Source organism: Puma concolor, chromosome A3 (assembly GCF_028749965.1).
Source record: "Puma concolor isolate L17-30 chromosome A3, mPumCon1.1.hap2, whole genome shotgun sequence".
In the NCBI taxonomy this organism is placed as follows: Eukaryota; Metazoa; Chordata; class Mammalia; order Carnivora; family Felidae; genus Puma; species Puma concolor.
The window spans coordinates 73,273,538-73,300,883 of record NC_141669.1 but is presented as its reverse complement, the minus strand read 5'-3'; the positions used below and the strand labels follow the sequence as shown (position 1 = coordinate 73,300,883).

The window sequence follows — 27,346 nt, the reverse complement described above, 5'->3', positions numbered from 1 at the left end:
AATCAGGGAGAGAAAATGCAATGCACAGTAGGTCTCATTTTCCTGCAGCAGTAAAAACAAAGCAAACTGATATCTTAGTAAGCTGTTCGGTAATATTCTTTTCCTTAGTAGATTCAAATTCCTCAAAGGAACATTTCCCCATCATTCTGCTTCTCTTAACAGGTAGAGTATACATGGTCTCTAAGATCCTGGTTTTGGCCCTAATTGGTGTTCTCCAGGATCGTAACTCTCATACACAAACCGGTAGTGAAATGAGTAGGTAATGGTCTCTGAAACCTCCCCAAGGATTAGATACTTGGGTTTGGGTGGTCACAGGGCGAACTCCTCATTTCTTTTTCAGAGGCAATCCCACTTGAAGAGTTTAATTTATTCCAGTACTTGTCCTGTCCTACCCAAGGGACTCAGCTACTGGTAGATCTTTTCAAAATCTGCATTCATCTCTTCTGGTTCTTGAACAACATTTGTGGGGTGCTGTCTTTGGCCTAAAGTTGGCAGCTGCAGGAGGATTCAGTTAGTACTAGTGTTGCACTTCTAACCAGATTTGCCAGCTATGCCCTCTTCATCCTCAGAGTGATTATCCCTTTCCCTATGACCACTGCTATCCCAGATCCTTGCCTGGTTCTTGAGAACTTTGGGAGCTATGGGTTCTTTATGAATGTTGTCTACCATGAAATGTCTGTCTCTTCTACATGGAAGGCAAAAAGAGGGAACTCATTTGTTGTGTTTATTCCTGAAATGTACCCATCCAGGACTGAAGAGTATACTTTCTAGTGTTCTTCTTGCTTTCTTCCTCCCAGCATCATCCAATCATTCTGTACTTGTCCTAGACAAACTTTATTGCAAATTAAGGGTGGAATTTATTGACAGGGTCCATTCACTTGGGAATTGGGGTTTAATGTGTTGGTTTAAGTGTTTGGGAGAGGCAATAACAGGTGTTTTTAAAATTTCCTTCCTCTTTTCCACTGTGGATCTTAAAATCTCACTTTGCCTCAGCAATTTTTTAAAAATGGTGTATCACAAATACTATTATTATATTGATTCTCTTTATTTATTTATGTGGTCCTCTTTATTTTTTATCATTAGAGAAAAAAGTCACACTTGCCCCATTTGTGTCTCTGCATGCCCTCAGGCCCCTGATCCTTTAAAATGCAAAAAATCAATTTAAAAGTAAGCTTACCACAAAACAAAACAAAGCTAACAATCTTGGCATACTAATATAAATGATGATAGTTTTAGTGGTGGCTGCTAAGAGATTCTCTATTTTCGACCTGGTGCCCTTTTATTAGTCTCAAATAATCCTAGGAAAAAAATCCTACTTCTTGAGAAGTTGTCTAAATCAGTGATTTTCATTTCTTTTTTAGCCAGGATCTACACTAAGAAATTAACCAGTATATGTTTGCATGGATATAGACACACATAATACAAATTAAAGTTTCAGAAAATTATGCTTATCTTTAGCATGTAATGGCCTATATTTTCTGTTTGATTCTGTTCTATTGCATTAAAAATTGATGGTCTTGACCCACTAAATTGATTTAACTACGTACTGATGAGTCATGACTCATAGTTAAAAAAAAATATTACAGGGTGCCCGGGTGGCTCAGTTGGTTAAGCATCTGACTTAGGCTCATGTCATGATTTCGTGGTTTGTGAGTTCAAGCCCTGCATCGGACTCTCTACTGTGAGTGCAGAGCCTGCTTCTGATCCTCTGTCTGCCTTCCTCTCTACCCCTCCCTGACCTCACACATGTTCTCTCTCTCTCTTAAAAAAACAAACAAAAAATGGGGCACCTGTGTGGCTCAGTGGGTTAAGCATCTGACTTCGGTTCAGGTCACAATCTCACGGTTTGAGTTCAAGCCCTGCGTCAGGCTCTGAGTGGACAGCTCAGAGCCTGGAGCCTGCTTTGGATGCTGTGTCTCCTTCTCTCTCTGCCCTTCCCCCACTTGTGCTCTGTCTCTATCAAAAATAAATAAATCTAAAAAAATAAATAAACAAAAAAAACCCCTGTTAAATATTGTCAATTCATATGCTAAATAGAGCAAGACAAATCCTATTTAGTACATTTTAAAGAAAAAATTATTCTATAAATCCTACAGGTGGTATTTATCTGAGGTTTGGCTTTGATATGGTAGTTAGTACTTTTACTCATTATGTCCAAGCTTGAGCATTTCTTGCTGTATATTATAACAAAATTCCATAAGGTAGGTTCTAAGTTCTTGTAAATACAGTACCTTGGCAAATGTCATCCTGTACTCTTTTATAAGTGGAGAAAGTATCTCTATTATAGAGGTTACAGTTTTCTGTGTTAAATGAAATTTGTGAAAGTATCATGTGTCCTAATTCCGATTTCAAACTTTTTCTCATGCTCACATCCTACAGTGCTTTCTTACATACTTTCCACCTTTCCCTGCAGGCTACGAAGATCTTGCTGAATTTGTACAGTTAGTCTCTTAGGGACTGACCAACTGACCTTGCCTGGAATACCTTCTTTACCTATTTTACTCAATGTGCTATAATTTGTGCACATAATCATCTGCACAGCTCACACTCCACAGGGCAAAGAGGTTACAGTTCTGGCCGAAGCACTCAGTTTCAGTAATTTTAGTTGTGTAGGAAAATACATAACTTTAGAATGAATAGCAACATTTAATTGGAGTAGTGAGCTGGGGAATTTAGTGGGGATTTTCTTTTGACTCCTGTTATTAGGTTAATATTATGCTGTTTTCATGTAAATACACTCTAATATGCCATGTGGGAACTTTGTGATTTATAACTAGAAAGCTAAATTATAAATAGGAAGGCTATGGTAATAACTCTTAGGAAGAAACTCAATATTAATAAAATATTGGACATTTTGAAGAAGAGATTATTTCCAGTTAGGAACACATTTATTGAAATCTTTGTGACATAAAGATTCTTAATTTACATGTGGACTTAATACATTTTTAAAAACTATTTTTAAAAATATTTATTTTTGAGAGAGAGAGACAGAGTGTGAGTGGGGGAGGGGCAGAGAGAGAGGGAGACACAGAATCCAAAGCAGGCTCCAGGCTCTGAGCTGTCCACACAGAGCCCAATGCGGGGCTCAAACTCACGAACCATGAGATCATATCCTGAGCCGAAGTCAGTTGCCCAACTGACTGAGCCACCTAGGTGCCCCTGGACTTAATACATTTCTGAGGAAACTAAAACCAGGCCCTTTACAGCAAATGTTAGGAATGGAGGACAAAGTAACTTTTAAAAATATGCTGTAAATTTAGATGAGTTATTCTTGATTAAATAATGCTTCTTAGTCATTTGACAATCTGCCAATGATAATCTCTAGCATGGTATAAAACCCCCCACAATATAGAAAAAAATTTCTGGAGCGTTTGATATTTTTATAATTTATGTATGAAGGATTACACAGATTAAGAATACAAATGCTTTCTATAAGACCATCTCATAAGGAAATGCTTCTTCATAAGGATTTGTTTTATTTTTTAGTTGTAAAAGTGAATCAGCTGAAAAAAATGATTAATCACCTAATATGTGTAAGATTCTAGGATAGATTTAGTGGGAGAAACAAGTGAAAGAGATGAGTGTATCACTAAGGAAATTTATAAGATAGGTGAAATAAGAGATAGATGTGTAAAGGTAGTAACACCCAGCCGTGTAGAATAAAAAATGAGTGAGAGGGACGACAAGTGCAAAAGAAGTCCAAAGAGAGACATCACTTTGGGTCACTTATTTATTGTCTACGCCCTGCTGTATTTCAGGTGAAGGAGGTGTCTTAAATTCCATGGATTAGGGAGAGGGTGAATTAAGAAGAGCTTGGTAGCAAAGATAAACCTGTGGCTGGGTCTTAAAGGTGCCCAAGGAGGGCAGGTAAGGAAGAGGGTATTCCAGATGGTCCTAGTGGTATGGGTGCCAGAATGCAGAAGCATGGGGCACAGCTAAGGAAAGGCAAGTAGGACAGTGTGTTGCCTGCAGAAGAAGAGCAGCAGATCAAGTGAGCAGGTTTTTGAGAATGAGTTCTGGAGCTCTTTGAATGTTAGGATAGGAGCTAAAACTTAAATTTTTTTTTTTTTTCAACGTTTATTTATTTTTGGGACAGAGAGAGACAGAGCATGAACGGGGGAGGGGCAGAGAGAGAGGGAGACACAGAATCGGAAACAGGCTCCAGGCTCTGAGCCATCAGCCCAGAGCCCGACGCGGGGCTCGAACTCACGGACCGCGAGATCGTGACCTGGCTGAAGTCGGACGCTTAACCGACTGCGCCACCCAGGCGCCCCTAAAACTTAAATTTATACATACTGATGAGCTGCTCAGGACTTTGGCATGTAAGTAATAGGATGAAATAGGATTTTAGGAAGATTAATCAGTGGTGGATATGAGAGTATGGACATGGCAAAGATAGGATATGAACAAAAATGAAGGAGATTTGATAGCACTTCTGAGGTAAGGGGGAATGGCCTGAAGTGTCTGTGTGACAGCAAGAATGCAAAATAAAGAATTGATGTGGAAGACAATTGAAAGGAACAGCTGGCGGGTCTTAGTGAGTGAAAAGATAAGAGGATGAGGGAGATAGTAAACTGTAGGTCTATGTTGTAACTTAAATTATAATGTAGAGAATAATAAGAGGATGAGGGAGATAGTAAACTGTAGGTCTATGCTGTAACTTAAATTATAATGTAGAGAATAAAAATATTTGTGGAAAAGGCCATAAAAGTTATTTTCAGAGTATGTGTCCAAGTACCTTGGCTCAAAGAGTATTTAAGAAGACATAATTTAAGTAGTTTCTCCACAAGGATATATTTTATTTTTTTTGTTTTACCTTCTTCTTTTTTGCTTACTTAGTTCTTTTGGTTCTGGGATTTATGAATTAATCAAAAAGTTTATTGTGTATGTATGTAGCACACAACTAATTAGTATTCTCTCATATCACTGAGACAAATTCTAGAACACTAGCTTACCAGAGAGGATTGCATCTGTAAATGTAAAGAGTAAAGAGAAGTAACTAGTTATATAGTAGAAAAGTCAGAAATGTGAAAAACATACAGAGAAGAGATACTTTGTAAATTTTATGAAATCTTTTATCTATTTGGATCACTTTGCACAATGACATAAAGGTTGAAGGTGGATTAAATACATAGTCTAGTTATGACTATACATTTATATAATAAAATGTCAAAGGAGAGCTAAAAACTGGAAATAACCCAGATATCCATCAGTGGAAGAGTGGAAAACAGTGTTATATTCATATAACTTGGCAATGAAATGGAATGGACTATTCAACAATGAAAAGAAAATTCAAACAACAGCCTGGATGAATAGCAGAAACATTGTGTTGAGTCAGAGAAGTCTTACACAGGAGTATATACTGTATGATTCCATTTATATGAAGTTCTAGAACAGGCAAAACTTATCTATGGGGAAAAAATCAGAACCATTGTTACCACTGGGGTGGTGGTGGGAGTGAGGGATTAACAAAGAAGGGGCATGAGGAAACTTTCTGAAGGTGATAGTGTTCTATGTCTTCATAGAGGTTTGGGATCACATGGATGTATGCTCTTCTCAAAACTAAGTGGTATGCTTGGTATTTGTCCATTTTACTATGTGTAAGTCTCACCTAAAATGTAAATAAATATTGAGCCTTGGTTAGTGATAACCATGCTGAAGTGTATAGATAGGCTGATGAGTACTGATGTGTGCAACTTATTTTATTTTTTAATTTTTAATTTTTTTGCTTTCAAAAATTTTAATTGTAGTAAAATGTATTTTTTAGAGTAGTTTTAGGTTCACAGCAAGATTGGGTGGAAGGTACATAGATTTCCCATATACCCACTCCCCCTGCCACACAACACATGGCCTCCCCCCTCACCAATATTCTCTACAAGGGTGGCACATACCCTACAATTGGTGAACCTCTTTTGACTCATCGGAGTCCATAATTTACATAAGAGTTCACTCCTGGCATTCATTCTATGGATTTGGATAAATGTATAATGACCTGTATACACCATTATAGTATCACACAAAGTTTTTAAACATTTTTTAAAAATTTTTAATTGAAGTAAAGTTGACCCTATAACATTATATTAGTTTCAGGTGTAAATCGTGATTTCACAGTTATATAAATTACAAAATGCTTACCAGGTAAGTGTAGTTACCATCTATCATCATACAAAGTTATTACAATATTATTGACTCTATTCTCTACGCTGTACTTTTCTATGCTTGTGACCTATTTATTTTATAACTGGAAATATGTACCATTTTATCCTCTTTACCTATTTTGCTTATTTTGCCACCCTTCTCCCCTCTGGCAACAACCAATTTGTTCTTTGTATTTATGAGGAAGTTTCTTCAGTTTGTTTTGATATTTAGAGTCCACACGTAAGTGAAGTCATATAGTATTTCTTTTCTCTGTCTGACTCATTTCACTTAGCATAGTACCTTTTTGGTCCATGTCTAGGTCCATCCATTCATGGATGACAAAACTTCATTCTTTTTTACGGTTGAGTAGTATTTCACTGTGTGTGTGTATTTTCCAAATCTTTTTTATCCATTCATCTGTCTGTGGATGCTTGGGTTGGTTCTATAGCTTGGTTATTGTAAATAATGCTTCAATAAACAAAGGGGTCATATATCTTTTCAAATTAGTGTTGTTTTTTTTTTTTTGATAAATACCTAGAAGTTGAATTATTGGGTTGGATGGGATTTCTATTTTGAATTTTTTGAGGAGCCCCATACTGTTTTACACAGTGGTTGCACCAATTTACCTTCCTACCAACAGTGGACAAGGTTTCCCTTTTCTCCACATCCTCGCCAACACTTGTTATGTCTTGTCTTTTTGAATGTAGCCATTCTCACATGTGTAAGGTGGTATCCCACTGTGGTTTAATTTGCATTTCCCTTACGATTCGTGATGTTGAACATTTATTCACGTGTCTGTTGGCCATCTGTTTTATCTTCTTTGGAAAAATGTGTATTCAGGTTCTCTGCCCATTTTAAAATCAGATTATTTGATTTTTTTGATGTTGACTTCTTTATATATATATATATTTGGATATTGATGCCTTATCAGATATATCATTTGCATATATTTTTACTTTTGCTCTCCTTGCCCGAAGATACTATCTAGAAAAGTATTGCTAAGGCCGATGTCAAAGAAATTACAACCTATAGTTTCTTCTAGAAATTCTATGGGAGAAATTACATTTTAATTTTAATTTAGCTGCATATGGCTAGTGGCTACCAGATTGGACAGTGCATCTCTGCAGTGTGCTTTTCAAACTATCTGAGGAAAAGAACCAGTTATTTTAAATTTCAAATCTGTAATGGACTATAAATTGCAGTAAAAATTACTACAAAGGTGAAATGAGAAAGAAGCAAAGATATGTAAAATACCACCTCATTCAAAAGCACTAGATTCAACAGACATTAAATTACTCTGTCAAAATTGCTAGAAATGTTTCTACACACTTTCAGTTTTTGTATTTTGTGTCATCATGTACCAATGACAAGTAGTTTTTAGATTGGCAATGGTCATGGACAACACTTTGAGCTAGGTAGATATCTTGTTTTTGCTCAATGTGCTTGAGAATAAATAGTTTCCTAACACCAACTGTTTATGTTAAAATTAATGGTACAGATTATTTTTTACATGTTTAAGTACTACTCAATAATGTGGTTACTGATAAAACAGTTAACATTCTTTATAGCAAGTCTTGTCTGGGATAGCTGTATATTGACAGTGCAATGTAGACAACTTCAGGGTGGACTGAGAAGGCTTATTTGATCCAGTGAAGCCATTTTTGCAGTTAGAGGTATAAGCCAAAAAATCCTTCCTTCTATAAAGTTCAGCCCGATGTTTACAGCAGCCAAATTTGCTCAGCAACAGAAAGAAATCCCTTTGGAATGCCTTTGTGAAAATCGCATACAGAAATGGATTGGCGCAAGAATTGACAGGATAAAAAAGAACCAGTAAAACTTTAGAATTGGTTACTGTGATAAGGGGCACTTTGAAGGCAGCTGAGATGGCAAAAAAAGAGATAGGTGCCATGCAGGTGAAATCAGTGAAGATGAGGACCGCCATTTTCTTAGCAATTTTTTTATCTTTGTTGGTAGCCATCAGCTCTGGATTTTGAACTGCAAAATAAATTTTAATGTAGCAAGCACAAATGATGATGAAGGCCACCACATTGAGTATCAGGATGGTTAATATGTAGACTTGTGAGAGAGTGGTTTCCACATCCATGGGGAGACAAATGCTGACCTTCATATAATTGCTGACACCCACAAGGGGCAACATGGCAACTAGAGTAGAAAAGAGCCATCCTACAAGCATAATAGGAATGGCATGTCTTAAACGCAGCTTTTGGTCCAGCTGAATAGCATAGGTTATAGTGTGCCATCTTTCTAGTGTGATAACTGTGAGTGTGTAGACAGAAAGCTCACTTGAAAATACAGTGAAAAAGCCAGCTGCACTACACCCATTCCCTGTCTGCCAATCTATGGCATGGTTATAATATTGTCCTTTGGTTTGGGAATCAACTGAGGCAATGAGCAGCAGATAGAGCCCCATGCAAAAGTCTGCAAAGGAGAGATTGCACATGAGAAAACGGGGCACTGTTAGTTTATAACGACTAGTCAGGAGAACAACGAGGACAGTCACATTTCCCATGATGGCTAGGATATTAATAAGCCAAATCAGAACCCTGAGGAAGTCATAGCCCATAATATCTTCACAGGGATTAAAAGCATCTGGTTCGGGAGCACATCGGAGTGTCTTGGGTGAGCAGAAACCATAGTCATAATCCCAGGCACTCAGTTCACTCTCAGCAAAGATGGCAGAATAACTGTAAGAAGAATATTTTGTCTCAATGTAAACTTGAGATTTTCTATGATTCTTTGTATTTAAAAAAATGAATCATCCTTAGTGTTTTTTTTTTTTTTTAAGCCTATGAAACAAAAGGGAACAAAGCCACAACAGCCTCAGTCTTAGGTTTGTTAAATTATTAACAAATAATGTTTATTTGTTAAATTATTAACAAATAATGTTTATTTGTTAAATTATTGTTAAACAATTTGTTAAATTATCTTAGAATTCTGAATGGAAATAGGAATTTCTTTAGGGAATGAAAAGCTATATATATATACATATATATATGTATATGTATATGTATATGTATATGTATATGTATATGTATATGTATATATGTATAGGTATCTCCTGTTGATGCACAGACTTATGAAGCTGTTTACAACGGATGAGTTTTCTTTGGAAAACAAATTTAGAGACACAGTATATGCTTGCTATGTCTACAAGAACCCTTTCTTGGCATTTTCCTAGGTATTCATCTCATTTAGTTGCCAAACTGCTGTCAAGCCATGTGTCTTTGGTAGAACACTAATGGGACTGAAGGGCTCACACTGCCGAAAATTATCAGCTGTGGGTAGACTAGCTTCAACATTGGTCCCTGGCTAATCAAATAGCCCAGGTAAGAAGTGGAAACCAAGGATGGACAATCAGAAACCCAGGAGCTGAAGCCAAATACAGATATGGACAATAGGGAGAAATGGTGAAAATAGATACTCCTTAGGGGTATGAGTCAAATTCAGAGAGTAGTTTGAAGAGGGGTTCCAACTCTAGTGAAGGAACAATCCCTGCTAACCTCTTCCTCCCAAACCCACTGCTAATAATTATGTTAAGATTTTCATCCTCTCTTGTAGGACAATTACATTAGTTTCCCCCCAGCATCTTTCCTCTAATTTTGGCCCTCTCTTGCTCCATCTGTACCTTCCTCCTATGATGGCTTTTCTTTACTTTTTTTTTTAATGTTTATTTTTGAGGGAGAGAGTGCAAGTGGAGGGGAGGTAGAGAGAGAGGGAGACACAGAATCCAAAGCAGGCTCCAGGCTCTGAACTGTCAGCACAGAGCCGGATGCAGGGCTCGAACTCACAGACCATAGGATCATGACCTGAGCTGAAGTCGGATGCTTAACTTGACTGAGCCACCCAGGCGCCCCATAGAATGACCCTTCTTAAGTACAGATCTATTAATTCAAACTTTTGCTAGGTTCTTGTTGTCTGTGGGATAAAATCCAGACTCCTTGTGATAACCTCGAATGATTTGGGTTATGCCTCGTCCTCCAGTCTCATTTATAAGAAGCAATAGTGCTGCACAATTTGAAACCTGGGCTCTGGAGCAAGACTGACTTTACAGGCTGTGTAAACCTGGGTGGGAGGTTTACTTACCATCTCTGTGCCACAAGGTCTTCATTTGCCAAATAGAGATACTAATCATACTTCCCTCAGGAAGGTTGTGCTAAGGATTAACTATATTACTACCTACAGAATGTTTAGAATAATACTTGGCACATATTAAGTGCTCACTAAAAGTTAGGGATTCTTATAATTATCTCTTGCAGATTGCTTGTGCAATCTTCCCTTTGGTTACATGAAATGACTGTGGCTCTCAGAATCTACTCTTTCATCCTTCTGTCTTTGTATGTGCTATTTCTTCTTCTTGCCTTCTCCTCATCTCTGGTGAATTCCTTCTTACTCTTAAAGGTAAGCCCCTCTGTGAAGCCTTTCTTGATTTCACACCCCTAAGGAGTTTATCACCCCTTCTCTCTGCCATGGCTGCACTTAAGTTCTATTGTAATTATCAAACCGTACTGCCGTTGTGTGATGATGGGTGGCTTCTTTAATAGTCTGTGAAGCTATTCTTTGATAGCTTGGGAGGCAGGGTACTAGATCTTATTTATTTCTGAACTCTCAGTGCCTCACACAGTTTTGGCTCAGACTATCCAATAAATGTTTGTGGAGTGAATAAACCAGGGTGATCCTGGCCCTGAGGAATTGAAAAGATACAGGGACAATGAGTGTGTACAGTGTGATGCATGTAGGCTCAACAAATTTTCTCTTTGCTCACAGTCTGCTAATATAATCTTGCTAGCTAGAGAAATGGGCATAATTTTTCTGTCAGGGCCATTACAAATAGTATTTTACCTTAGGGTCCCTCATACATTAAAAGAGTATTTTTGTCTACTCTCAAAACTTAGCTACTCCTGTTCTGAACAGGAAAGTGTGAACCTAGTTCAGTGAGTGGATGAAATAACATATTTGAGCAGTACAATTACTGAAGGGAAATAACATAGATTAAAAAAAGAATAAAAAGAAATCCATGATCTGGGACTCCAAGATGATGCTAGAAATTCTTAGAAACCACTTTGGAACTAGCGAAGGATTGTTGCTATGTACAGAACATTGCACAGGAAACTCACCTGCTTTATTACTAAATATGGGTACATTTGTCCTCATCTCATGCCCATTAAAAGAATATCTGTTTTTTTTAATATTTAAAACGATGTAGTGGTTATAAAGAATGATGTAAGGAAATAGGTTATTTCTTAGCATTAGAAAAGTTCTTTTTAAGAAAATTTTAATTATTTTTGAGAGACACAGAGCACAAGCGAAGAGGGGAAGACTGAGAGGGAGACACAGAATCCGAAGCAGGCTCCAGGCTCTAGGCTCCAAACTGTCAGCACAGAGTCCAATGCGGGGCTCGAACCCATGAACCGTGAGATCATGCCCTAAGCCAAAATCGGACACTTAACTGACTAAGCCACCCAGGCACCCCAGTATTAGAATTGTTCTTAAAGACATCTCACCGAACCCCTCATTTTATTGGTAAGGAAACTAAGATTAAAGAAGGCAAGTGATTAGCTCAAGGTCCCTCAGCACTAGGCTCTAGTGGCATCAGTAGGTCTTCATGTCCGTAGTGTATGGCCTTTCCTATACGTCACTGTCTCTGTCAGTGCTTTTCAAAGTGTGGTCCTTGGACCACTTCCATCAGAATCACCAGGCTGTTTGTTAAAGTGCAGATTCCTGGCTTGACTACAAACCCTGGATCAAATTCTCTAGGGACAGAGCCCAGGAACTTGTGTTTTAAGCAAGTTCCCTGGAGGATTCCTCCAAAATAATAGCCTTTATTAAATCAGGTGGAAACTTTCCAACTATTTCTGCCTTATTTCCTTTGCTGCTTTCCCCTTATCAAAACTACTTTAGCTGCTACCAGTAAAACTACTTCAGAAGCACTAATTCAAAGCTTCGAAAAATTCTGCCATGATTTCTGAATAAATTTCTATCAGTAAGAGGTCAAACATGTTCCTTGTCTCACTCCTCTGGTCCTTTGTCCTTTCTTTTTTTCTTTTTCTTTTCTTTTCTTTTCTTTTTTTTTTTTTTTTTGCCCTACTGAGCATATGTCTAGCAATTTTTCTCCTTGGTGATTTGCCTTCAGACCAAATACCTACCTGCTACTTAGGTTTGTGTCCTGGGACAGCTCCTGAGGGGAGCCTCATGCTTATTGACAAAACCCGGCAGGGAGCTGTCTTCAGTACTGAAGGGTCTGAATGGACTCGAATAGGCCTACAACATTGAGTCAGAGGAAGGAGGGGCCACTCCAGTTCCAATGAACAAAGACAGGAGGAAAGACGGGGACTGTAGGAGAACAAAGGGACCAGCCATAAATAACAGCAAGGACACTGATACCTTGGGGAGAGTAGGTAGGGCTTAGTGACTGGCTCTAGAATTTCTCACCTCCAGGGGCTTAGGAATAGCATTGTGGTGGGAAAGGGGGCAAGGGGATTTCACAGGGAGCACACTCTTTTTACCTAGAGTTTATGTACTAATTTCACATAGTTTTGGGGATGCTGGACATTAGGGGATTTGTTTTACAGCAGTGTTAGCATAGGAAACTCGAGACTGTAGACTTCTTTGGGAAGGCTTGGGGTGGGGCTGATGAGGATGATTGAGAGTGGGCTAACGTCTCTTGTCCCCAAAACTACCCCTTGAGGCTACCAATGACTCCAGCCAGAAGCGTTTCCTGTTGATGAGGAAAAAGCCACAGGTTGCAAAAGAGTTAATGGAAGGTGACCGACAGACCATCCAGACAAGAGCAGGGAGGGTGAGGAAAAAGAACACTGGAGGACAGTTGGTGTTGGACCTAAATGAAAGAAAAAAGGATACAGAGTATGGTATTTCTAATGTACCCCAGATGCTGTTGCATTTTGTAACAACTCTCTTCACTTTTATGGCTCTGAAAGCCAAATGATATTTCTGCTGTCCCTTGCAGATGAGGGAAAATGTCTCAAAAAAGGTAATTATTGTCCAGGGATACCCAGTGTTACAGGAACATTACTGCCAAGGATTCACATCCAACTTTGAGAAGCCCCAAAGCCCAAGGTCCTTCCAACATACCACCCTGCTGCCTCTACATAACTTGCAGATTGATAGGGAAAAAAAAACAAGAGAAAAGAAAAAAGATGTAGAAGAGGGAATGGAGAATGGCAAGGTGTTTTAGAAGGGTATCAGGTTTTGTAGCCTGAAGGACACATGGGGGGAATAATAAAACTTCTAAATCACAGTAAATGTGGCCTAGGGACGCTGGGAGTATCTTTTGAGGCATGATCTTTTACATTTGAAGGTAGGTGAAATGCCAAGGCAGCCAGGAAAAATGTTAAAAAAGTCAGTCAGTAGAATAGAAACGGATCTCCCATCCAGTGTATGTTAGTGATAGCATTGAGGTTGAATAATTTTAAGCTCCAGAGCATAGTAGTCAAGGTGGCCTGAATCTCTTTGAAGGGAAGTGACTGCTTCTAGAAGCCGTGTTTGCAATCAGTTAATCTTTGTGGAATGCTGACCACTGACTAGTGAAAATTCCTAAAAATGAAGTCATTTTTTTTTAAATGAAGTCATTTTAACAAGCCCTAAGTGACCTCAAAATACCTGCAAATAAAAATTTTAATTTCTTTGGAGAATTTAATTATAGAATGAATGTGTAGATACATTTTTTTAAAGAGTTTTTTTTTAAACAGTTAAATGTCTGTTCAACTGGATGCCACTTGTAAAGAAAAAATTCCCATTTTAAATCTATTAAAAAGTGCTTTGCAAACATCCCTCCAATGAAGACTTTTATCAAAAGAAAAGCATTGGCACTGATAATAATAAGGTGCACACAGAACGAGACATGGTTTCCTGAGTTTCTTTGCATGCAAATACTTACAGTGTTTCATTATTTGGTCTCCTTGCTGTGCTTTCACATTGTTTGGAAAAGTTTTCAAAAATGGAAAATGAAAAATTCTGCCTGAAAGAAAAGAGGTTTAAAAAAAAAGCAGTTGAGCCTTTGGTCTTTAAACTAAACATGATCATGTCTATTTATGCTTTGTTCATCCAAATTCTTTGCCCATTACGCCAGTCGTGTTCTGCACCATTGTCCTGACTGAAACATTTTCCCGGGAAAGAGGGAAGGCTTTGGCATTGTCATTAGAGGGCTTCCAGCTTAGATAAAATGCTTCTGAATGCTAAGTGTTTTGTGTGGGCTCCAGAGATGAAAAAACTTAAATTGGTCATATTGAATCACAGATTTTTCGATGCTTATTAAAAACTACCCTTATGGTATATGAGGGTTTGCCCCTCCCCACTCTCCTTACCACATTGCTCGTGATGAACAAATAGCCATTCAGAATTCATGGCTTTGAATTGTAACTAGGAAATATTTTCTGTGAGGATTTGAAGATACTGGACCTGACATGATGATGTGAATTTTCTGCTTTGTTTCCTTATGTGCAGAAATATATGTGGGTGTTCTCTACTCCTCCATCATTGCAAGAAGCTTAGCCTAATGGAAAGGGAAAAAGTATCAATAAATTAAAAGGGGCCTATACTTATTATATTCCTAAGGTGAAACCAAAGGGAGGCACACAGGAAAACTGGATGAAGAAATAGAGGGAAGGAGAGAAGGTGGTGAGAAACCCAACCTTTCCTAAGGAGGAAGGAGAAATGAGGCAGTTGAAATTAGAAATTTCTATGTTATTCTTCTCCAGCATTAACAAGATAATTCCTTATACAAACAACTTTGTATGCAACGCAGGAAGGTGGATAATATAGCAGAACTATTTGACCTACTGGACTCACTTTCAAAAATTAATCAGCTTGTTATTTTGAGTCAGCCTTATAAATCCTCAAATTTGGACAAAGTGTGTGTGTGTGTGTGTGTGTGTGTGTGTGTGTGTGTGTGTGTGTGTGTTTTGATGCTGGCTCTGTATCTGATACCTAGAGATACTGTGTGTGAACCAATCTATAGTTAACAGGAAATGTGTTTGTTCTTAGCCTTCAGTTCATAGCACTGAGTTCCATCTACTCTTTTTAAAAATTTTAATCATAGATACCAAGGAGGTCTTTGGGACCACCTGCCCAGGCAGCTGTGTGTGTTATCCAGGCTCAGCAGCTGCAGGGCAGGGGGGTGACTTAGAGTTTACATAAACATTCCACTGGCCCAGCTTCAGGCTGTCCCATCTCCCTAGCATCCAAGGTTTCGAGCTTTAGGGATATAGAGGGAGTCACTTAAAGCTTGTAATCCCAATCAAGACAACCTCTGTGTGGCTGTATTCCTATCTCACTTTGATACTGGCCTACAACTGAATAATCCTCTCCCCACCTTTTTTACCCAGAGGTAGTCTCTTTCATGTACTAGAATAAAAAGCCCCTGAACTAGCTTTTTTATATGCCAGTAATTTCAGAAGGGATGTGCCCTCTTTGCCACAAAATTTGAGGTGTCCAGAATCAGCCTTATCATAAACCAGGGTCTGTATTGTTCTCCTAATCGGTCTCTCACCAGCTTTGCTCACCTCCAAGCCATCCTCTAGAGCTGCTGGAGTGTTATTTGACAAAAGCAAATCTGAGTAATTTTGCTTTGAATTCGTCAGTGGTTCCCCATCCTCTGAACAACCTGGCCCAGCACTCAGAGCCCATCACAACTGTCTCTCTCTGTGTCCTCCATGTACCCATAAGTCATCTTGTTCCAGTTTTTCTGAGGGATTTCCATCCTTTGTCTCTTGCCTTTGTGCTTTCACATGAGCTATCTTGTCTTCTCAGCATGGTTTTACCCACACCTGCCTAGCCACCTTTTAGCCCTTCTCCAAAACTCAGTGGAAGTCATTTCCTCAGGAAGTCTTCTGTAAGTTCTGTTGCTGTTTAGAAACTCTTCCTTTGTGCTCCCAGAGTATTCTGTTATGTTCTCAGCTCTACCATTACATTTGCTATATTGTACTTAAACATCGGCTCTCTTGTGTGTTACCACCACATAGCTGTTTGTGATTTTCCAGGGTGGAATGAGCTCTTAGTTATTTTTGTATCTTCAGACTTTTGCACAATGTCTGGAACTCGATAAGTGCTCAATTAATATTTTTTTGAAGCTCAGTTAATGATGCATGGCCCTCCGAGTACTTTGTCTTCTTGGTTACATCAAAAGCTTCAGATCTAGCTTCACATACCTCTGCAAGGCACAAAGTAGATGTACAGTAATATGTTGTTGGTTGATTCATTATAAATAGGTTGATTCCACACAAAAACAGCAGCATCCTAGTGTCACTCTTCCAGTGCCTCATCTAATTAATTGAGAATATCTTCTTAGGCTGTGTAATAACACTTTAGGGCAGATGTTTTCCCAACAGTGAGTTGTGACCCATTGGTGGGTCGTATAAACAATAAAGTGCACAAGACTAGCATTAAAAACACAAACAAACATGAAATAAAGTAGAGTAAAATAGATAAGAAAAATCTGTGTGTATCACACATGTAAAAAAGTTAAGTATTGTTTTATTTGTTACCTATGTGACGTGTACTGGTTTGCAGCGTAAAAAGAGGTATTTCTTTTTATGCATCTTAGTAAAAAAAAAAAAAAATTCTGGAAAACAATCTTTAAGAAAAGAATGAAATCCTGCACACCCTGTCATTCCATTCTGGATTGAAATGTATCAGTGGAATCAGTAAGATGCCCCCCACTGGACTCAAATCAGCCAGGAGCTTGTGCCCTTTTTGTTCAGGCACTGAGCTAATCCTTAGAGAGCAAGAATTCTGTTCTGAAATGAAAGATGGTCTTCTTGCTGGGAGAGAAATAGCTTTAAAAAAAGCCTCTGTAGAGTTTTGTGTCCATTTTTTTTATTATTAAGCATTTAGACATTAGGTAAAATTTACTCTCTTGAGCCTACTTCCCTCCTTCTTTAAAAATGATGCTCTCTGATAAGGATTAGAGCTAATTGATCTTTAAGATGTCAGTTTCATACTCCATTTTGCAACTGCAATTATAGCCTAATTTAAGGTTATTATAATTCAGTTATCCTGGAATAGGCTACAAAGGTCTTGTAGCTGCAGGGTGAATTGACTGGAATCAGTTTTCGGGAAGAAACAGGATGGCTCATTTTCTTCTTGTGTCTCTGAAAGTGACCCCGTGGCTTTGGAGCTGATCTAGAGCAGGGAGTGAAGGGGCAGGAAGCTGTCGACCAGTTGACTGTTTTGAAATTTGTTTCTGCCACAGGTTGGCAGGCACTACCTTTTTTTTTTTTTTTTTTTTCTTTTTTTACTTACTCTTTTGTTGGCAAGTTTCTAAAAGCACAGCAGTGGCTGGGGTAAGTCAGTGTGGCATCCAGGAGGTTGGTGAATTTTTCCCTTGATGGCAATTTTTTTAGAGAATAGGATGATGTGGCAATGAGTGTATGGATGGACTCCAGGCCATAGCTAGGCAGGGCTTGCAATTTGGTGGATGAAATATCCCTGAAAAATAGAAAGGAGCAAGCCTTTTTGTTTACTGTATAGGATGAAACCTCCTCTCAGCAATAGTACTGTTCTAGGTTCTGAGGACTCTTTTCTCCATCTTGCCTTCCCCCTAATTCTCCTTTCAGTTACTCTCATTAAGATAAAAATTCAAAATCTATGCTGTGTTTTTTTCCTCATATGCACTCCATTATTCCTTTCAAGGTTGAGTGTAACTCCTTACACCTGTCATACATTCATTAGCATTTCTCCCCCACCCCCCTTCCTTCCTCCCTCTCTCCACTTAGCAGGCATGAAATAACTACTTGCTTTGTGAGACAGTAGACACATGCAGTGACATCAGCTTTTGTGCTGTATCCCAGGGGGAAATACTCAGGGCTTCAGATGCCTCCGTCTTTGTTCAAGCCCCACAGGGTAGGTTTTCATGAAGCACAGATTGCTTATACTGCTAGGAGCTGCTTATGGCCTTAGCTGTCATCTGCCTGGGATGCAGACTGCACCTTCTCTAAAGGCAAACTGGATTCACCAGTCCAAAGCAAGCAAGCAAGCAAGCAAGCACTTGGCCGGGCAAGCAGAACTGTGTGGAAAGCTTAGGTTTTGTAAACAAGGTCCCAAACTTTTTGGCTTTTCTAGACTTGAGAGAATGTCTGAGAACAAGGTAAATGTGAAGAGGAAGAAGAGTCCTTGGAAATTTTGAAATCCTGCCCATCTCCTAAGTGGTTGCTGTTGATGCCCCCATGAAACTTTTCCAGCAGCACAGTCCCCCTCAGAAAATTGTCCCAATGCTTAGTGCCCAGCACATGGGAGGGGATCAATAGATGACTGATAGATGAACTTGACAACATGGAGCGATGGCTAGTGTGGGCCTTTGGTGGAACAGTTAAGACAGCAGAATTTACCTCAGGGGCTTCAGATTACTGCTGCTTTTGTGTACTCGTTGATTTAGGTAACCAGTGTTCTCATCCTGCTTTATAGAGTTATCCTGAATGTGTTAGGGATACAGCACACAACTTGTACGTGTCTGATGGTTTTTTATTTTTTTTGAGGGGGATATATATTTTAAATTAGGATTGTAGAAAAGGCAAGGTCTTATCATGGAGGAGTAAAATTTCTGATAATATATTTTCAGTCTCAGTAGAAGACCAGTGGGGAAGTATTTTTGGGTTGTGGGTGGAAGGAACTCTCCTAGACACCACTTACATTCTAAGGGTGTAATGAGAACAGCTGCTTAATGAAATAAGACTAGGTCTGGTCCAACTGTTCTGGCCAAGACAGGGCCGGTGTCTCCAGTACTCGCAGTTATTTCTAAGCAGGTGGACGAAGCAGCTCTTCAGGCAAAGACTAGCAGGCAGGGTGTCTTATGACCACACTAACTTCATCATATACTGTGTCTGACCCAGAGGCAACTCTCTTTGGCTATCTAGTGGCTGGGTTGGTAGCCAGCTTGCTCTAAGAGCTCTGCCTACAGGGTGTGCTAGACTGCAAAGTCTTCAACCAACCTGTACGATTATGCGTCTGGTGTACTTTGAACATGAGACATACAGGACCTGTGCGGTAGGGTGGCAGAAGCTGAGACACAGCAGAGAAAACACTTGGCATGAGCCATGAGGTAGTGGAAGCAAAAATATGAGGTTGAGTAGAGAGAGAGTGAGGATTGAGAGTGATGGAAGTTAGGAAATTGAGAAGGTCTGGAGTTTTTGTGGCAGGAATTAGGAAGTAAACAGAGTCAAGGGTTGATGGTTGCAGGAATTAAGAAGTAGAGTCAGAATGGATACTGGCAGGAGCTGGGGATTAGGTGAAGTCAGGGGTTGACAGTGCTGTGGGCTAGGAACTGGATGCTGTCTGGGGTTGACAGTAGTGGGGGTTAGGAAGTAGCACAGAGGTTGACAGTGGCAGGGTAGGAAGCAGAGTCAAGAGTTAGTAGCAAATAAGGGTTAAGAAGTATTTAGGAGTTGATGGGGGCAAGAACCTAGAAATAGAGTTGGGATTAATAATGGTGGGAGTTGGAAAGTAGACAAAATCATGAGTTGATATTGGTAGGAGCTCCAGGATTAAGAATTACTGGGTTGGGTCATTCCTTCCCCTGATCAAAACTGTAAAGCCTCACTCATGTCATCTCAGAACACAGGTGAAGTCCTTATAATGGTCACAAGGCCCTTCACGACCCAGCTGTCTGCCACCTCTCTGTCCTTATGTTCTAGAACTCTCCTCTTTGCTTGCTCTGCCACACTGGCCCCCTTTCTTTTCTTCCATTACACAAGGCAAGTTCCTGCCTCTGGGCCTTTGCTTTGCCCTTCCCTCTACCTAGAATGCCCCTCCTGTCAGTACCTACATAATTTGCTCCCTCACTTATTTCAGGTGTTTGCTTAAATGACACTTTTCAGGTTAGTCTTCCCTGACCATCCTTTTTAAAATGGTAACTCTCTCTCCCTAGAACTCCTCCTTCAGCCAACTGAATTTTTCTCCCTCACAACCAGCACCTACATCTGCATACTACATATTTTATTTACTTATTTGATCCTCGTCTGTCTTCCCCCATTCTGTGAAGGAAGGCAGACATCTTTTTCTTATGCTCTGTTTCTCTCTCTCTGCCTAATCCAGTACCTAGCACACAGTAGGGACTTACAAAATCGTTATGGGGTTAATGAATGGATGAATGACTGAATGAATAAGCAAGCAAATGAACTGGATTACACTGTTCACTCTCCTTCTAGCACTTTCCTAATTTCAAAATCACCCGCTTGTTTGCCTATTTATTGCTGTCTCCCCTCGGTGACTCTAATCTCTTTAAAGGCAGGGACCAGAGCTATTATGCTCACAGTCTCTCTGGCATGCTGCCTGGTAAACGGGATGTGTTCAATCAGTGTTTGTTGAGTGAATGAGTAACAGCATACTAGAGTAGGCAGTAAAGGGCCTGGCACCTCTGTGGAGGAAAGATGAGGTCACCCCAGGTTAGAGCTGCAGAGCCTCTGGAACCCTGTTGTCTTTTTCCTCGAAGTCTGACTACAGCTACAGTCATTTCCTATGGGATATTCAGGATTTCCAAGGCTTTGTCAGGAGACTCTTGATTCAGTTTCCTGTTCCTTTACACTTTCTCGCATGTCCTTACACAAAACTACCAAGAGTTGAGGAAACTTGGTTCTGTTGTTTGCCTCCTCAGGGAGGCTGATGCACAGTAGCTCAGCTCTGTTTGGACAAGTGCCACGGGAAAGTCTGATCTCTGGCCTTGGATGCCCACGAGTGGATGCCAGGTGGGCAGCCTTCCCTGTGCTAGCACATGAGGTGGACCTCCATACTTGGTATTACACACTGAATTGTGTCTCCCCCAAATTCACGTGGAAGTCATAATGCCCCAGTATTTCAGAATGTGACCTTATTTGGAAATGAAATCTTCACGGAGGTAATCGTGTTAAAATGAGGTCATTGGGATGGGCCCTGATCCAGGATGACTGGTGTCCTTATAATAGGAGGGAAATTCAGAGACAGGCAGGTAGATACACACAGAGAATGCCTCGTTAAGGCTGGAGTTACGTTGTCACAACCAGAAGGAAGGACCAGCAGCAAGGAGAGAGGCCTGGAATAGATCCTGTCTTCACAGCCCTCAGAAGGAACGAGCCTGCTGACACCCTGATTTCAGACTCTGAGCCTCTAGAACAGAGACCATCGATTTCTGTCATTTCAGTGACCCCAGTTAGTGTTATTGGTTAACGGCAGCCCTTTCCCATGCAGAGGCTGACTGTCCACAAACTGGGCTGGGGACAGTGTGGCTGGACCCCTGGGTGGGGAGGGGAGGCAGCACCACTATACTCACAAGATGCTAGGCCCCGTGGCCCCCCAGAAGGCTCCATTGTGCATCTTCTCCAGGTGTGTGTTTTCCTTGAGCTCCCTGTGGGGAAGGACAGTGTTCTTAGTGGGGTTGGCACTTCGTGGGTTAACAGTCACCGCTGCGTGTGCACACGTTTGGAGCAGCCTGCCTGTGTGGTGCTCAGCCGTAGAGGGAAAAGGGGGATTGTAGAAGAAGGGGAAAAGACATGCTGGTGCCAGGCTTATTGTAAAACTGCCCGCGTGTGTGTCTGGGCCCACCTTTCCCCTGCAGATTCCCCCTCACTCAGTAGAACGCTTTGTCCTGCAGCTTCAAGTCCTCACCCTTTCCTGTTCTGGAGTCAAGAAGGTTTGCTACCGCACAGCTGGGCGGGGATGGAAGTGCTGCTCCAGTGTTCAAGGCTGAAGGGTGGAGGCGCAGCCTGCTCTGTATCAGGTGCTCAGCTGCCCTGACCTTGGAGGCCTCAGAGCTGGTTAATAGCAATATGCTGAAGTTTGCAAATACTTACTTGAAAAGAAAAAGTAGGGTCCAAAGTTACCCTTTTCAGATATGCATTCTCACTGGGTAGGAAAGGGGAGGAAGGACAGCCTGTGCAGAAAATTGCCCTACACCCAGCATGCCCCACTCGGGGTTCCGTGTTGGGTACATGATAGTCCTCAGGTGTGTGTGTTGAGGACCACTGCTGTTAAGGCTGTGGCATGACCAGACGCTGCTACGCAGTAGCTACCCGAGGCTTCTGTTCCTTGAGCTCCAAGCAGCTCAGGGTGAACTGTTCAGGAATAGCTCAGCTTGGTGCTGCTGAGCAGCCTGCTCTGGGCCCTCATGCTGGTGTCTCCAAGCCCAGGCCCCTCTCTGGGTGGACGAGGGAGCTGGGAGCGGGGTCCCTGGGCTCAGGCTTGCCAGCCTTCTTTTGAGCACTTTCTTTCTACAACAGAAGAGTGGTGACTCAGGGCATTCTGGAAAATGCATCCATTGTCGATGTGATGATTTGAAGCATAGCAGGATTCTCCTGCATCACTGTTACAGTGTTACATGGCAAAACAAATAGACCAACACTCACTCTCCCCTCCCTTGCAGGAGGCATAGGCAATTACCTGGTTCATCTCCTAGCTCTCCATCTTCTTCATTGTCTTCCTGCATGTCTCCACATCACGCCTGCCATTTAAAAACTGCAACCCCCCCTGCATCTCACTCCCTGGGTGGCTGTTTTCCACATGCTTCTACTAAGCGTTCTCCTCAGAAATCCTCAGCCCTTCCATCAGAATGCACCCGTCAGTCTCACACAGTCCTATCCCCTGGGTGTATTTCTACTTTCAAAGAGATGAGGTTGTCAGAGTCAATTGCTGTTTAAGATCTAAATCAAAAGAAAATTTCCTTCCCAAACCTCCATGGCTCTTTTCCCTGATTTGGTTTGTTTTAATTATGTTCTGTTATGGTCATAAATCATCGAAATGGGGCTCTGTGAGCAAATAATCGTCATGTCAGCCAGGTCAAATTAATTGCTCAAATTTCATGACAGAACTTTTCACGTGTTTTATTAAAAGATCTTTCTGTGTACTGATAACTCCGCAGTATGTAACTCGGTTAAAAACAAATCAGATTCGTCTACCACGTTTTCCTAGGGGTCACTTTCAGGTTCTCAAGTGACACAGCCTTCCAGGTATGAGAAGCACACACAGGATAACCTCTTGAAGCCCAGTGGGAGAACCCCCGAGCCCCACCCAAAATTTTCACAAGTGGGGTGCTCTGAGAATGACAAGGGGTGACTCTCAGAACCCTGGAGGTGTCTGAGGGCAACCCTCTGGTGCTGTGTCTCTCCACCCTGTCCTAACTTAGTTAGGTAGAAAATTCAAGAACTTTGTAGGGCTTTGGTGTCATCATTCTGAACAACTTTGGACAGGCCCATTTGTGAGGAAGGTGTAGAAACTGGGTTGAAGGTACACTTTGAAAATTTTGCTTGACAGTTTTGAAACCTACTCCCCCCTTCAATCCTTCAGGGGACCTCCTTGCCCTTAGAAGAGAATTTAGAATCTTTTCCATTGCCCCTGAGTTCTGCATGGTTTGCTCGCTCTCTATCTCTAGGTTTGTCTCATACTGGTTTCCCATTGTTGATGACCCTCCAGCCACACTGGCCTCCTCTTAATTCCTGGAGCTTACAACTACTTTTCTTTGCCACTTCAGGACCTTTGCACATCCTGTTCCCCCTTCCCATGACACGCTTCCCCTCACTATTGCCATAGTGCACTCTTTGTCATCTTCTGGGTTCAGCCTACGTTTCATGGCCCAGGGATAGCCTACATCCATGGCCAGGCTATCCCTGGACACCTAACCTAAAGCCAGACAGCCCCTGTACTCTCATAGATCTCAGTAATGGGTTATTTCCTTCATAGTATATATTCCTATCTGCAGTAAGTTCATTTATTTACTTGCCTTTTTGTCTGTCTCTTCTGCTAGAACAGAAGCTTCATGAGGACAAGGACTCTTTCCACTCTGCCATTGCAGACCCAGCTCCCTAACATGGTGCCTAATATATACTGGCGATGCTTAATGTTTGTTGAATGAATAAATGAATGAAATTGATTTGTTTTCTTGGCAAACTGATTTGTGTTCTTGGTTTCCTCTTTCTTGCAACAGTAAGATGTGGGGGATACAGAATCTTGACTAATTGAACTTTTTGAGGTACACATCCCATTTTGGCATCCCTGATGCAGCTGGGACACTGCTGATGAAGGCCCTCTTGACTGACACCCTGTTTTCTCTGACCTCCCAAGGATGTTTTCTGCTGGTTTTCTTCCCACTCTGTTTGCTTTTGCTCTGCTTCTCTTCCTTCTCTCTTGGTGTCCCCCAATTTTATATTCAGTTCTCTTACTCTGCCCCCTCATCCAGGTGACCTCAGCCACAAAGGCCTTCAGTTACCCCCTCTATTCAGATAGCCGATATCTGTCTCTAGCCTGTACAACCCCCACCCCAACCACTGTCCTTTCTGCCAACAGATGAACCTTCTTTAAGCACCCTCATACTTCATTCCCATCCCAGAACTTTCAACGGCCTCTCATTTTCTATAAAAGAGAGTCCTAATCCTTTACTGTGGCATCTAAGGCCCTTCCTGCTTTGTCCCTAACCCACATCTAGTTCTTTCTAAAAGGTACTGTTTGCTGTTCTGTGAACACATGCTTCCCCCTCTGGGCCATTCTCTGTTGTCCTCTGCTTGGGATGCATTTTCCTTCTGTCTTTACCTGTCCAACTGAGGCCCAGCTCAGAGTCTACATCTCTCAGGAGGCTTTCTCTAATTTCCTTCTTTTCTGCCTTTGAAATCCCAGAAGACTTTACTTCTCTCAGGGGAGGCATCACACTTTGCCTTCTGTTTTAGTTACTACTTAGTATACAGTTTATATACCATCTGGCAATGCTTCTTCCTAGGCCGTAAGCTCCTGTGGGGCAAACACCAGGCCTTACTCATTTTCATTTCCACCCCAAATGTAGCATATTCCTTCAAACATAGCTGATGCTTGGCAAACCCTTGTTGAGTGAATAACTGCATGAGGCATCTGAAAGTACTGTGCCAGGAGAGGATATGCCTCTGATTTAAATTTGGCAGAAACAGATTCAATTGGCTAGAGTGAACTCTTCATTAGATTCAAGTCAACAAGAAAATGAAGGAAATTTTTCTCCATGATAGGAAGCTATCATTTCTTGAGCACTTGGTACGTGCCAGACTCAGGCTAAGACCATAAAAATATAATTATTTTTCCTTCATTCATTCATTTGTAATTAATTAGCTGTGCAATGTAATAAATGATAAATGAGCACCCACTCTGTGCTAGGCACTGTGTTAAGTACTGAGGATACAAAACAGACCTTTTCATTTTGGTGGGGATATCCTCAAAATAAGCCTATTAATAGCTCTATTTCATGGATGAGAACACTGTGGCTGGGATAGGTTAAGTAACTTGCTCGTGATCAAGCTGATAAATACTGGCATTGGAGTTTAAGACCCAGTTAGTGACTCTTAGATATGTTCTCATAACCACCAAGCTCTGTAGCATGGTACCAATATACTAGAGCATTTAATTAATATGTATAGTTAAAATAAATAGTATGTTGTAAAGACTTATGTTACCCAACTTGGCAGCCTCAGCATCTCCTGGAAGCTTGCTCAAATTACAAATTCTCAAGCTCTACCCTAGCGGCAATGAAGCAAAGTCTCTGGAGGTGGGGCCTAGGAATCTGTGTTTTAACAATCTGCACCTTATTCTTGTGTGTGTTAAAGTATGAGAAGCACTGGTATAGACTACGGTTGATACAATGTATCATAAAAGTCTTTTCATTTGTTTTCCTTAATTTTGGCTTCAGTTGAGCTTTTCAGGCTCAAGTTTTCAATAGTTTGCTTAGTTTTTATTATATCCAACTGTAGGGTGATTGTTACCTTACTCCTACCTGTTAGGGTTCAAATGGCCCCAGCCCCAGTAGGCTTTGTAAATGAGCCACTCTTTTAGTAAAGAAGCCATAGAAGGAAAGAGAGGTGGGAAACAATGAAGGATAGTTAGTAGGGATGTTCTCCTTGAGTTAAATGCTGTTAACGCTGGGGACTGGGTGCAATGTGGTGTAGCACAAGGGCCCCTCACCCTGTGGAAAATGCTCCCCATACCCGCCCCACCCCAGCAGTAGGGGGATGGGACTGTGAGGGTGCTTGTTGTGGCTGATTAGGTGGGTAAATGGGATTGCCAGTTTTCTCTGCGGGGGGCTGGGGGAAGAATTTCTTCACTGAAATCGCGCTGACTCTAACATGCCATCAACCTGAGCGAAGGGGCTAGAGAGGGAGGCTGTGAGATGAAACTAAAAGTAGGGTGTTGAATATTTTAGCAAACTGTCAACTTGAATGTCTCTGGGCTGCATCTGTCTTTGAAATCAGGGTGCTCTGGGGTTTCTAGCCAGCCAGTTGCCTAGTAACATGCATGAAACACTGAGGACTAGCCACTTGAAAGTTTATTTTTGTCCTGAGTTAGTTGCTGAAGATTGAATGTGATCTGGTAGCCAGAGTAATATTTCATTTTTATTCATGAGCTGGGGAAATAGCACATACTTACAGGGAAATCAGCGTCGTCCCGTTGAAGGCATGACTTTGTATTTCTTCAAACCCATTTCCATATAGTTTGCTGAAGGGAGAGGAGAGAGGATTGATTTAGCAGTGAAAGCAGCACATTTTGGAATCACACATTCTTCCTTCTGTGACATTTACTACTAAGATAATTACTGGCGTATGCAACATTCACCTCTGTCTAACGTTTTAGATTCTGAGGACCTGGTGAGAGGGAGCTGGGTTTTTCTCTTTTTTTCTTCTTGCTCTAGTTTGGCTTCACCTCCACCACTCTAGTTTGGCAGCAGCAACACCAATTTATTACGTGTTTATTAAGTGCCAGGTACTTGACCAGCTATTCGACATCGATTTTATGACTTAATCCTCATTGCCATTTCCATTTTACTGATGAGAAAGCGATGTCTCACTGTCGTCGTGCTGTCTGCTCAAGCTTAAAGAAAGCAGCGGCGGAAGCAGAAATAGTGGCCAGAACCGTCCAATGCTCAAGTCTTGCCTCTGCCTCCTCAGGCCTGTGTGGGCATGTGTGCTTTCTGGGAGGCTGAAAGCGGACGGCAGAGGAAGGCTCTGGCATGGAGTTAGCTTTTCCTTTTCTTGGATGAGTATGTGTTTTGGTTGCTGCCATATTTGGCTCCATAACCAAGAAGATTTCCGTGCCTGTAAACAGTTCTTTAAGACGAATTAGTGGATAGCGAAATCAATTTAGTCGGGTGCAATCGGCATTTCGCAAAATGAGATAGAACAGAATGGGACAAAATGAAAGATACTGGAGTGTGTTGCATGTAATTAGGGTAGTACTACTTATGGAATTTTGTTCCACCATTTTT

General features: G+C 41.0%; 1 protein-coding gene across 2 annotated transcripts in view; it reads right to left on the bottom strand.

The window, feature by feature from the left end:
- Positions 1-6,647: 6,647 nt before the first annotated feature.
- Positions 6,648-27,346, bottom strand: part of LHCGR (luteinizing hormone/choriogonadotropin receptor) — a 55,814-nt gene continuing 35,115 nt past the window's right edge. Inside the window, exons 7-11 of one of the 2 annotated variants that reach the window (XM_025931980.2) lie at positions 26,512-26,580; positions 21,413-21,487; positions 17,416-17,601; positions 14,054-14,134; positions 6,648-8,843 (exon numbers count right to left, since the gene is read on the bottom strand). In XM_025931980.2, coding sequence (XP_025787765.1) covers positions 7,691-8,843; positions 14,054-14,134; positions 17,416-17,601; positions 21,413-21,487; positions 26,512-26,580 — 1,564 coding nt within the window. In that variant the 3' untranslated portion in view covers positions 6,648-7,690. The remainder of the gene's footprint in view (positions 8,844-14,053; positions 14,135-17,415; positions 17,602-21,412; positions 21,488-26,511; positions 26,581-27,346) is intronic. The other variant, XM_086701143.1, reaches the window with a different exon arrangement.